General features: G+C 54.2%; 1 protein-coding gene across 1 annotated transcript in view; it reads left to right on the top strand.

The window, feature by feature from the left end:
• The first annotated feature begins 7 nt into the window (after positions 1 to 7).
• FKBP5 (FK506 binding protein 5) overlaps positions 8 to 11,179 on the top strand; it is a 13,904-nt gene continuing 2,732 nt past the window's right edge. The window contains exons 1-8 of the mRNA XM_008949625.1: positions 8 to 16; positions 913 to 1,057; positions 1,689 to 1,831; positions 2,567 to 2,681; positions 7,693 to 7,849; positions 8,340 to 8,430; positions 9,160 to 9,243; positions 10,290 to 10,475. Coding sequence (XP_008947873.1) covers positions 949 to 1,057; positions 1,689 to 1,831; positions 2,567 to 2,681; positions 7,693 to 7,849; positions 8,340 to 8,430; positions 9,160 to 9,243; positions 10,290 to 10,475 — 885 coding nt within the window. The 5' untranslated portion in view covers positions 8 to 16; positions 913 to 948. The remainder of the gene's footprint in view (positions 17 to 912; positions 1,058 to 1,688; positions 1,832 to 2,566; positions 2,682 to 7,692; positions 7,850 to 8,339; positions 8,431 to 9,159; positions 9,244 to 10,289; positions 10,476 to 11,179) is intronic.

Raw genomic sequence — 11,179 nt, 5'->3', positions numbered from 1 at the left:
CCGCGGGGTCCTGAAGGTGAGCGTGGCTACCAGCAGGGCCCTGCCTCTCCTGCTGCGTTTTGGGGTGCGTGGGCACGTGGGTGGGCTGCATCCCCAGCCCTTGGGCTCACTAAACGCTTCCAGGGCTGCCGGGCTGGTGGATTTAGCCTTTCATTTGAAAGGCAAAGGGGGTGAGCATCCCTCGGGAGGAAGGCGGCTGGGGTGGTGGTTGAGGCTGCTGGGTTCAGGCTGCTCGGTGAGTTTTGCTGCCATTGTGTTCCTGAGCAGATGATTAGCTGTAAATCCACCCAGCGTGTTTGCCTGTGACTCGCAGACGTTGGAAAGAGCACATTTCTGAGGTCATCCTGTCTGCTCCACAGCCCCTGTTTCATATTCAGGGCTGTTTCTGGATAGTTCTCCCCAGCGCTTGCTCTTCTCCAGCTGAATAGGACCTTTCCTCTAAGAATAGCATCCTCCCCTGCTCCATCCTCAGCTCGAGAACTGCTTGTTCCAGGCTGTAGCATTCAAAGAAAAAAAACACACCAACCAGAAGTGTTGACAAGAAGGGAGCAGTGAAATGACACACCCGTGCGAGTCAAACCCATGCATGTGGAATTGCTTCAGGTCTGGAGCCACGGGGTTTATCCAGACACCTCCAAAGCATGGGCAGGTCTCTGCTCCCAGCCCTGTCCCACGGTGCCCATTTGGGATTTATTTTTAGGGGCTGATGGAGTGGCAGCCCCTCGAGGTGCCTTTTGGTTTAGAGCAGCCCTGGAGCATGTGTCTGTGTGTGTATCTGTGGTTTTTTTGTATGTATCATGTGTGTGTATATAAAAACACATCTGTGTGTCTATATCTCTTCTCCATCTTTCTCCTTCTGCATCCTTAGCTGTCCCTTGGTCTCCTTTCTCACGGGTGGTTTCTCTCTCTCAGATCATTAAACGACCTGGGAGTGAGGACGAGTGCCCCATGATTGGGGACAAGGTTTATGTCCACTACAAAGGCAAACTGGCCAACGGGAAAAAATTCGACTCCAGCCGCGATCGGAACGAGCCCTTTGTGTTCAGCCTGGGCAAGGGTGAGCTGCTCTGGGTGGGATTGATCCTTGGGAGGGATGAGATTGATCCTTGGGAGAAATGGAATGATCCTAGGTAGGGGTGGAATGATCCTTGGGAGGGGTAGAATGATCCTAGGCAGGGTAGGATGGTCCTTAGGAGGGGTAGAATGATCCTAGGCGGGGTGGGATGATCCTTGAGAGGAATCAAATGATCCTAGGCAGGGTAGGATGGTCCTTGGGAGGGGTAGAATGATCCTAGGCAGGGTGGGATGAGCCTTGGGAGAAATAAAATTATCCTAGGGAGGATGGGATGATCCTTGGGAGGAATGGAGTGATCCTAGAGAGGGTGGAATGATCCTTGGGAGAAATAAAATTATCCTAGGGAGGATGGGATGATCCTTGGGAGGAATGGAGTGATCCTAGAGAGGGTGGAATGGTCCTTGGGAGGCATGGAATGACCCTAGGGAGAGTGGAATGATCCTGTCTTGGATGGGACATGCCTGTAGGACAGATGAGCTGTGTCAGCCCTGCCTTAAGTGAATTCTCAGGGTGTTGTGGGTTTTTTTTGGGTGCCATCCTTATAGCACCCAGGCTGGTGTTCTTTCAGGGCTGGCGGTTGCTCCCTCCTGCCTGACGTTTGCCTCTCTCCTAGGTCAGGTAATCAAGGCATGGGACATCGGGGTGGCTACCATGAAGAAGGGAGAGATCTGCTACCTGCTCTGCAGACCCGAGTACGCCTACGGCTCTGCTGGCAGTGCCCCCAAAATCCCCTCCAACGCCACCCTCTTCTTCGAGGCAAGTAACGCCGGCGCGCGGGTGAGCTCGCTCCCTCCCTGCCTTGCCAGCCAGCTCAGAAAGCACAAAAAAATAAGCAGCTTGGATTCCTGAAATGTGTCCCTCTGCTCCAGGAACCGCTGCCAGGGTTTTCTCAGAAATGTGTGTCTGAGCTGGGACTGAGACTCCGGCTGGGGAGAGCCCCGGTGCCAGGAGGTGGAGCGGGCAGATTCCCGCCTTCCAAAATGCAGATGGGAGGGAGAGAGCAGCTGGGAAATGCTTCTGGGTGCTCCAGCCCCTCGGTGCTGCTGGGAGGTAGGAAAGCCAAGATTTTGGCGTGGGGTGTCTCTGGACAAAGCAGACCAAGTCCTGAAATTGGTCCTAAATTAAGGTCAGAGCTGGTCCCATCAGAGTGAAGGAGAAACTCTTGCCCACGCCGGTCCCGGGCAGCTTTCACAGCATCTTCCAGCACCAGCCGTGTTGTACAGGCTTAATAAACTTATTTTTACTGTTACTTTGTGTTATGCTTCAGGTACTGGATGTGTCCCAGTTTCTAATCAATCGGGTGTATTATGCTGTGGCTTGGAGCTGGCTTTTATGGGCAACTTCTGCTCCTCAGCTGAATGGAGAATGAGCTGGCTTGGCTCTCCAGCCAGGGGATGAACTGCTGCTTTGTGGCTTTTCTGTTGTTTTTCTCTTCTCCTTCACCCCCTCCCTGAGCTCTGCCCACCTTTTCTTGATTATTTTGTTTTGTAGGTCGAGCTGCTTGACTTTAAAGGCGAGGACCTGTTTGAGGATGGAGGGATAATCCGGAGGATCAAGAGGAAGGGAGAAGGTTACTCCAACCCCAACGAAGGTGCTACGGTGGAAAGTGAGTGGTGGTGGCTCTGTCGGGGGGGCTGGAGGGGTGAGCCTGCCCTGGAGCAGGGTTGGTTGGGAAACCTGGAGCCCTGGGAGCAGCCAGGTGACAACACAGCCACCACTTGGTTATAACCTGCCCTGCTCTTAGTCGTGGTGGCAAAATCCCTGCGAGCCCTGGAGCTGCTCAGCCCAGGGGAGGATGGAGGGAGCAACCTCTGTGGGGTATGAGGGCTTTGCTGTCTCCCCTGACACTCCTGCAGTGTCCAAGCTGCTCCAGGATGCCACCAGCTCCCAAAATCCCAGCTCTGCCTTGCCATGGGAGCATTGGTAGCCAGGATGTCCTCCCCCAGTGCCATCCCTGGCTGAGTGTTTCAGGCTCTCAGCAGCCTTTGGCCTTGTTCTGATGTCAGTTGTAATTTTGGGGGGGGTTATCACAGCTCTTGCAGAATGGAGCCTTCTCCTTCCCTTCCCCTGTGGCTGCTGCTGATGGAGGGGGAAGGAAATTAGTACAAGGGGTTTGCTGAGGCTGGGGTGGTCTCAGCTGATGTGGAGGGTGAGGAGCTGGGGTGTGTTGGGTTCTCCTTGCTTCTGGAGCAGATGTTTTGTGGGGCTGGACGGGGGAAGCCAAGCTTTTTTTTTATTTTATTTTTCTTCTTTATTTTTTTTTTTACCTTTTTATTTCCTTTTCCCTTCCCAAGAACCACTCGGCCACAGACACAGATTGCTCACTCCATACAGGAGGCATTTACTTTCTTTTCTCTCTTTCAAAGCTCCCATACACAAAATTAACTCCCCTGAGCGAAGGAGAAATTGGATTTGAGCTGTGACAGCTCATAAAGCTCACTGCCTTAAACGGCTGCTGGTTCTAACGAGGTTTTCTTTTAAGGAAAAATGAGGTTTTGACTCAGATTGGACTGTCTGCCTCTCCCGTGGTGAGCATCCTAGCTGGGGACCAGCCACGAGCTGAGCTTCAAGCTGGCTCTGCTCCCTCAAAGATTAAACTCAGACTAAATATAATTGGAATCATCACAAATCCAGCTCTCTGCTTTATTTTGATGAAGTCTGAGTGCTTTACAGGCAGTGCTGTGCCCAGTGCAGAGGGTGAGGAGAGCCCTGGTCTCTCTCTGGTGGTTCCCTTGGCAGCTCAGGGTTTTCTGGATGCTCTAATAGCTCAGGAGGGGACTGAGGTGGTGCCGGGGGGGCACCAGGCAGGGATCAGCTCTCTGAAAGGACACGAGGGACCAAACAAGGAGGCTGCTCGTGTGCCTGCTGCCCCACAGCCTGTTGTCTCCTGTGCCTGTTCTGAATGAACACATCCATCAGAGCAAACGCTGTGAGCTGGAGCACACGTGTGGTCAGAGTCGTGGAGGTGGCTGCTGCCCTGCCAGGCCATCCTGTCAGGAGTGCTGCCCTGATCCTGCCCTGCCAGCTGCTCCCTTCCTGGCTCCTGTGACCCTTAATTCAGTTGGACCTATCCATCCAGGGCTGGAGACCCTTAAATACATCCCTGTGGAGAAGCAGCCCCAGGCAGCCTTGCAGTGAGCGTTCTGGGTGCCAATATGTGGTGTGGTGGGTTTTAGTTTGGTTTGGTTTGGTTTTCTTTTGTTTTAACAAATGCAATGCTGTTTATGGTGGGCACTGTGCTGGGGACATCGCAGAAGCCGTGGGGACATGGCTGAGAGCCCTGGGGCTGTTCAGCTGGAGAGGAGAAGACTCAGAGGGGATCTGATCAGTGCTGAGCAAGAGCTAAAAGGCCCCAGGGGGCAAGAGGCTGGGGCCAGACTCTGGTCAGTGGTGCCCAGGGACAGGACAAGGGGCAACGGGCACCAACTGGAACCCAGGAGGTGCCACCTGAGCAGGAGGAGAAACTTCTTTGGGGTGAGGGTGCAGAGCCTGGAGCAGCTGCCCAGAGAGGCTGTGGAGTCTCCTGCTCTGGAGAGATCCCAAACCTGCCTGGCTGTGACCCTGGGCACCCTGCTGTGGATGAGCTGCTGGAGCAGGGGGTTGGAGGAGATGATCTCCAGAGGTCCCTTCCAGCCCCCACCATGCTGGGATTCTGGGATTCTGTCACGGCAGCCATGGGACATCCCATCCCATCCCATCCCAGCAGCCCACCCTGGGGCGAGGCTGTGGCCCAGGCCAGCAGTGACAGTTTCTCTCAGCCGTGTGTTTGGGATGTAACATCACTGCTGGCACGAGCCTGGAACAAACCCCACTTCCAGGAGCAACCATCTCCAGGCTGGACTTCTGAAAGCATTTTTATAGGTTTCAAGTTTTACAGACCCCAATTCACAGTTCCGCTCCCTAAAACTCCGGCAGCAGTTGAAATCTGGCACTGCAGCTTTTGTTACAACCTTTCCCCCCCCCTCCCCACCCCTCCTCCTTCTCCGTTTTTAATCTGAGTACAAATTGCTGTCAGCACATCAAGTTCGTGTGCCAGCCGCACTCGGTACACTCTGTTCTCAGCTCTTCAAAAACAAAATCGCTGCAGGCACCGAGAGAACAATAAGTCAGAGCTGCAACCCCAGTGATGTTCCTTCGAGGGCTTTTTTTTTCTTCATTTCCTTGTAATCCAAGAGCGACTGCAACCAGCTGACCCTGCTCCTGGAAATCCAAGTGGAGATTTTCCCCCCTTTTGCCTGGAGTGTTTTCTAGGCGATTAAAAGAGAGTGGAACTCCTCGGGGGGAAGGATTGCAGCTTCCTCCTGCGTGTCCTGGTTTGAAGCAGGATCGTCCCAGCACTGTCCTGCTGGGAAGGAGGGGCCTGGGAGAGCTGTCCCTGCTGCTTTTGGGGTCTGGGATTGTGGATCCCTACTCGCTGGGGACAGGGTGGTGCTCTGGGGTTTGTCGGCTTCTCTGTGTTTTAGGCTGGATTTTCCACTTCTCTACGCCTAAGAAAATGGGCAGCTTGGGTTTGGATAGTGCAGAAGCTCCCTGGAGGAGCTGGATTTGCCTTTTGCCCTCGTGCCCAGCTGGGTGAGCACACGCCAGCCTGAGCCTCGTGGTCTCTGCAGAGCAGCGACGTGCAGGATGTGCCCCCGGGGTGCTGCTGAGCATCCTGCTCTCTGCCACGCTCGGGTGCCAGCCTGGCCCTGGGGACAGGAGGAGGGTGGTGAGACAGGGCAGGGTGTCCTGTCCCCGTGGTGGGGAGTGGATCCTTGTTGCCCCATGGTAGCTTGGGTTGCATCCTGCAGCTCTGCACGGTGCTGGGGGGTGGCTCTGAGAGGAGCCCCCAGAGCAGATTTCTTTCCGAGCACCCCTCCTCTCCCCCCTTCAGCAGCACTTGCCCAAAATGATTTTTTCCCTCCACTCTACAGCAACCAAAGGTAAATCTCGTGTCCTTCCTTAAAGCCATTTTAATGCCTACTATATTTTTTTCCTCTTAAAAGCTTTTATTTTTTGTTTTGGCTCTTTTTTTTTTAACACTACCTGGGAGTTTTTATGAAATCGCTCACACTTGATACCCACCCGCATGCACACGCCTTGCACCCTGCAAGGAGAGAGAACAGAGAACAGAAAACCATCCCCAAAGCCCGAGATGTCTTTAGGATTGAATAAATCAAGAAAAAAATCTTGCTGTGGAAAGCCAGCCAGGAGTACCAGGTGGTGAACGTGCCAGGTACCCGGTGTCGGCTCCGGCGGCGCTTCTGCCAGCGTCTGGGGCTGGAACAGCACCCGCATTGGTTGAAGATTAAAAAAAATATAACAGAGAGAGAGAGAGAATAATGTTTATCTTGTACTTTGAGTTCTTGGAGGCAGGAGAACATAGCCTTGTTGTGGAGGTAGCGGGAGCGGCGTGTGGAGGGTTTGTAATCGCCGTGATAAACGCGGCGTGGCCACGTGCCAGGAGCCAGATCCAGTTCCAGTAAGGCTCCACTCGTGTGGTGCAGCCAGGGGAAGGGCTTAGTCACCGTGTTTATCTGTTGTCTGGTCCTACTGCTGCCTGCCTTGGCTGCAGTGGTTCCCCCCAGCCCTCCAGGCTCGCCCGGGGCTCCTGGGCTGCCCCCAGCCCCGTGTCTTCCTCCTCCCGATGGGCTCTGATGGGTTTTCTTAGAATTATAGATAGGTTTGGGTTGGAAGGGACCTTTCAAGGTCATCGAGTCCAACCCCCTGCCCTGAGCAGGGACATCCCCAGCTAGAGCAGGGTGCTCAGAGCCCCGGCCAACCTCCCCTGGGATGGTTCCAGGGATGGGGCAGCGACCACCTCTCTGGGCAGCCTGGGCCAGGGGCTCACCACCCTCAGCACCAACAATTTCTTCCTGGTCTCCAGTCTAAATCTCCCTCTTTGAGTTTCAAACCATCCCCCCTTGTCCTGTCCCAACAGACCCTGATAAAAGTCTGTCCCCAGCTTTCTGACAGACCCCTTGAAGTCCCCTAAAAGGCCACCAGAAGGTGTCTCTGGAGCCTTCTCCTCTTCAGGCTGACCAAGCCCAACTCTGAAGAAAAGTCTAAAGACAAGGAGACTGAGGGGAGACTTTATTGCTCTCTACAGCTTCAGGACAGGACATTGTGGAGAGGAAGGTGCTGGTCTCTTCTCACAAGTAACTAGTGATGGAACAAGAGGGAATGGCCTCAAGTTGCTCCTGGGGAGGTTTAGACTGGACATTCAGAAGAACTTTTTCACTGAAAGGGCTGTCAGGTGTTGGAACATGCTGCCCAGGGAGGTGGTTGAGTCCCCATCCCTGGCTGTGTTTAAAAGCTGTGTAGATGTGGTGCTTGGGGCTAGGGCTTAGAGGGGGATTTGGTAGTGTGGTAGAGCAGGGTGGATGGTTGGACTCCATGACCTTCAAGGTCTTTTCCAACTGAAATGATTCCATGATTCTCTCAGCCTGGCCTCACAGCAGATAGATTCCAGCCTTCAGATCATTTGTGGCCTCCTCTGGTCTGGCTCGAGCAGGTTCACGTCCTCCTTGTGCTGAGAGATTTTGGGAGGTAGCCTTTGTAAGGCATTCCCTTTGGAGGCCAGCTTGGCGTGGTTTGGGCTGCCCTGGGTGCCATCCTGCCCTCTCACCCTGCTGCAGTTCACCTGGAGGGATTCTGTGGTGGCACCAGGTTCGACTGCAAAGACGTGAAGTTCATCGTGGGCGAGGGGGAGGACCACGACATCCCCATCGGCATCGACAAGGCCCTGGAGAAGATGCAGAGGGGAGAGCACTGCATCCTCTACCTCGGGCCACGGTAAGGACCCTTCCCCCCAGGGGTTCCATCTTGTTTTAAGCTTCCAGCATCCAAGGTCGTTTTGGCACTGGTGGGAGATGCTGATCCTGAAAATTGGACTTTTCCAGGAGAACTTTGATAGTGATGCCAGCAGGGATGGTGAGGTTGGTGGTGTGTAGGGAGGAATCTCAGGGTGCTTTGAAAAATCAGGTGAAAGGGGTTTATCAGGGTCCTGTGGCTGAAAGGAAAATATCTGCCTGGAGATCACCAGGGCTGGGTCCTTAACTGTGGGGAAACCTGGATGAAATTTGGCTTTGATGCAGCCGGCGAGGATGATTCCCACTGTATGGAGGGTTGGGGAACAAAGATCCCCCTGGCCCCAGAACCTTAGAAAGCTGTGGGCACGGCGCTGGGTGCCAGAGCAGAATTAGCATAGTGGGGTGGTTCTGAGGGGCAGATGGGGGAGGTCCTTCCACCCCTACCCTCTGCCAGCTCCTTTCTGCCCTCCCAGCTACGGCTTCGGGGAGGCGGGGAAGCCGAAATACGGGATCCAGGGGAACGCGGAGCTGGTCTACGAGGTCACACTGAAGAGCTTTGAAAAGGTGAGCGAGGGAGGGGGAGGGCAGAGGGAGTCCCCCCCCCCCCGGTGATGGGAACACGGGGTCACCCTCTGTCCCTGGCCCGGCCGGGGTGGAGACGTCACCAAGGATCTCGGTGTTCTGCACTTGTTCTTCTCTGCTGCTTTGGTTTATTCCTCTGGCTGGGGTCCAAGGCTGGTTCTTTGATTTGTTCCCAGCCTTGTTCCTTTTGTACTTCCTTTTTTTATTTATCTTTCTCCATTTTTCCCCCCTTTATTTACCTTTTCCTTTTTATTTATTTATTTATCTTTAATTTACCTTTTCCCTTTCTAAAATGTGGATCTCCTTCCTTTCTTAAAATGTGGATCTCCTTCCTTTTTAAAATTTGTATTTCTGTTTTTCTACTTTTCCTTTTTCTTATTTTCTTTTTCTTCCCCCCCCTTTTTCTTTCTTCCCCCTCATTTTTTCTTTTTTTTTTTTTTTTTTTTTTTTTTTTTTGTGGTGGACAAACCACCCAGCTCAGGGTGAAATCCCAAACCTGGTGGGGGGGGATTCTCTGTTGTAAAGGGCTCCAGGCCCACACCCCAACGTGTCTCCTTATCCTCAGCCCATCCAATTGAAAAAACTGCTGGATGTGCCCTCTGTAATACTGCCCTGAGGAGCCCAGGTCGTTCCTGAGCAGTCCTGGGGTGCTCTGTGGTCCTGCTGGGGCTGCTGTGCCCCGCTGGGATTGCTCTGGGTCTTTCTTTGCAGGCCAAGGAGTCGTGGGAGATGGACACCAAGGAGAAGCTGGAGCAGGCTGCTGTCGTCAAGGAGAAAGGCACAATGTACTTCAAGGTTTGTAAACCTGGGGATGGTGGAAGTGGAACAAGGGAGATGGAAATAAATTGGGAGTGACCGTTGGATACGTGACTTGGCAGTCAGCAGTGTGGGAGAAGCTGTGTCATAGAACCACAGGATCACAGCCTGGGTTGGGTTGGAAGGGCTGGACAGCCTTTACAGGTCATCTAGTCCAACCCCCTGCCCTGAGCAGGGACATCCCCAGCTAGAGCAGGGTGCTCAGAGCCCCGGCCAACCTCCCCTGGGATGGTTCTAGGGATGGGGCAGCGACCACCTCTCTGGGCAGCCTGGGCCAGGGGCTCACCACCCTCAGAAGCACAAATTTCTTCTCTCAAATCTAAAGCTCTCCCCCCTTGTCCTGTCCCAACAGCCCCTGCTCAAATTTCTGTCCCCATCTTTCTGGCAGGCCCCTGGCAGTCCTGGCAGCACCCAGCAGATCTCCCCAGCTGGAGCCTTCTCCTCTCAGCTGCTCACGCCCAACTCTCTCCTGCTGGGCTCCCAGCAGAGGGGTTCCCCCCTCGGGGCATTGCTGGGGCACCTCTGTCCCCTCTCCAGCAGGGCCCTGGCTCTGCTGTGCTGAGGACTCCAGAGCTGGACCCAGCACTCCCCAGACAGCATTGGGGAAGGCAAGTTCTGCCCTTCCTCTTCCTCATTCCTCGAGACACCTCCTCCTCCTTTCCCAGTATTGCCTTGCCCACATGTGCTCCCTGAGGAGCAGGACAGGGGGTTGGACACTCCCCAGGGGTGGCTGTGGCTAATGCCAAGGGGCTCTGCCATTCCCCCTCCCAGCCTGGGACACCCTGATGTTACTCTGCCCTGCACGGAGCAGGAACCCAAGCTCTGACCTGGCTCTTCCCAGGGGCTGTGCCTCAGCAGCTCCAGCCAGGCCCGGGGTGTCTGTAGGTCCTGGAGATCCTCCTCCCTTCGTTTCTTTCTTTAAGACACTGTGTTAAACTCGTCACCTGTTTGCAGGATGTTTTGGGAGCAGAGTGAGCGTTCTCGGCGCGGGTTCCTCTAGCCTCTTCTTCTTTGCTCCACCCCAGGAAGGCAAATACCTGCAGGCAGTGATTCAGTATGGGAAGATCGTGTCCTGGCTGGAGATGGAGTATGGCTTGTCTGAGACAGAGTCCAAAGCCTCCGACTCCTTCCTCCTGGCTGCCTTCCTCAACCTGGCCATGTGCTACCTGAAGCTGCGGGAGTACGCCAAGGCCGTCGAGTGCTGTGACAAGGTAGAACCTTGAGCCTGGGGGTGATCACAGAATCGTTGGAAGAGACCTTCCAGATCATGGAGTCCAACTGCTCCCCCAGCACTGCCACGTCCCCACTGACCTGTGTCCCTCACACCACATCTCCAGGGATGGGGACTCCACCACTGCCCTGGGCAGCCTGGCACAGCCCTGGAAAACCCTTGAGCAGAAGAAACTGTTCCTCAGCTCCAACCCAAACCTCCCCTGGGGCAACTTGAGGCTGTTTTCATCTTGTGGTCTTCCCTGAGCCTCCTTTGCTCCAGCTAAACTTGCATGTTTTCCCTGGGAGCTTGGGGTTTTTTGAATTTCTTTTCATAGAAGAAGCAATTTTCAAGCAGCAGTGGGATGGTGGCATCTCTTGTGCACCTTGAGGTCTCAGCAGGGGCTGCATGCTCGGAGACTGCAGGAGCAAAAGTGCTTTTTGGACTTCAAAATCCACCTGGCTGTGCACATACAAGAGCTTTTCTTGCAAAGATAGACCCACATGGTTGGGTGCCCTGTGGACCTAGCAGCCTTAGGCTGCTGGCTGGATCTGGGTGCTAGGTGCTGATGGGGGTATGACAGAGGAGGTGCATCTCCATGTCCATTGAGGAGTGGGACAGGGCTTTGCCAGTCCTTAAAAGAGCTAAACCCCTGTCTTGGTCAGGAAACTATTCATTATTTTATAAAAGGCTTAGATTTAAGCA

The sequence above is a fragment of the Merops nubicus genome, unplaced genomic scaffold, assembly GCF_000691845.1.
Source record: "Merops nubicus isolate BGI_N331 unplaced genomic scaffold, ASM69184v1 scaffold22701, whole genome shotgun sequence".
In the NCBI taxonomy this organism is placed as follows: Eukaryota; Metazoa; Chordata; class Aves; order Coraciiformes; family Meropidae; genus Merops; species Merops nubicus.
This window is presented reverse-complemented; position numbering and strand designations above follow the sequence as displayed.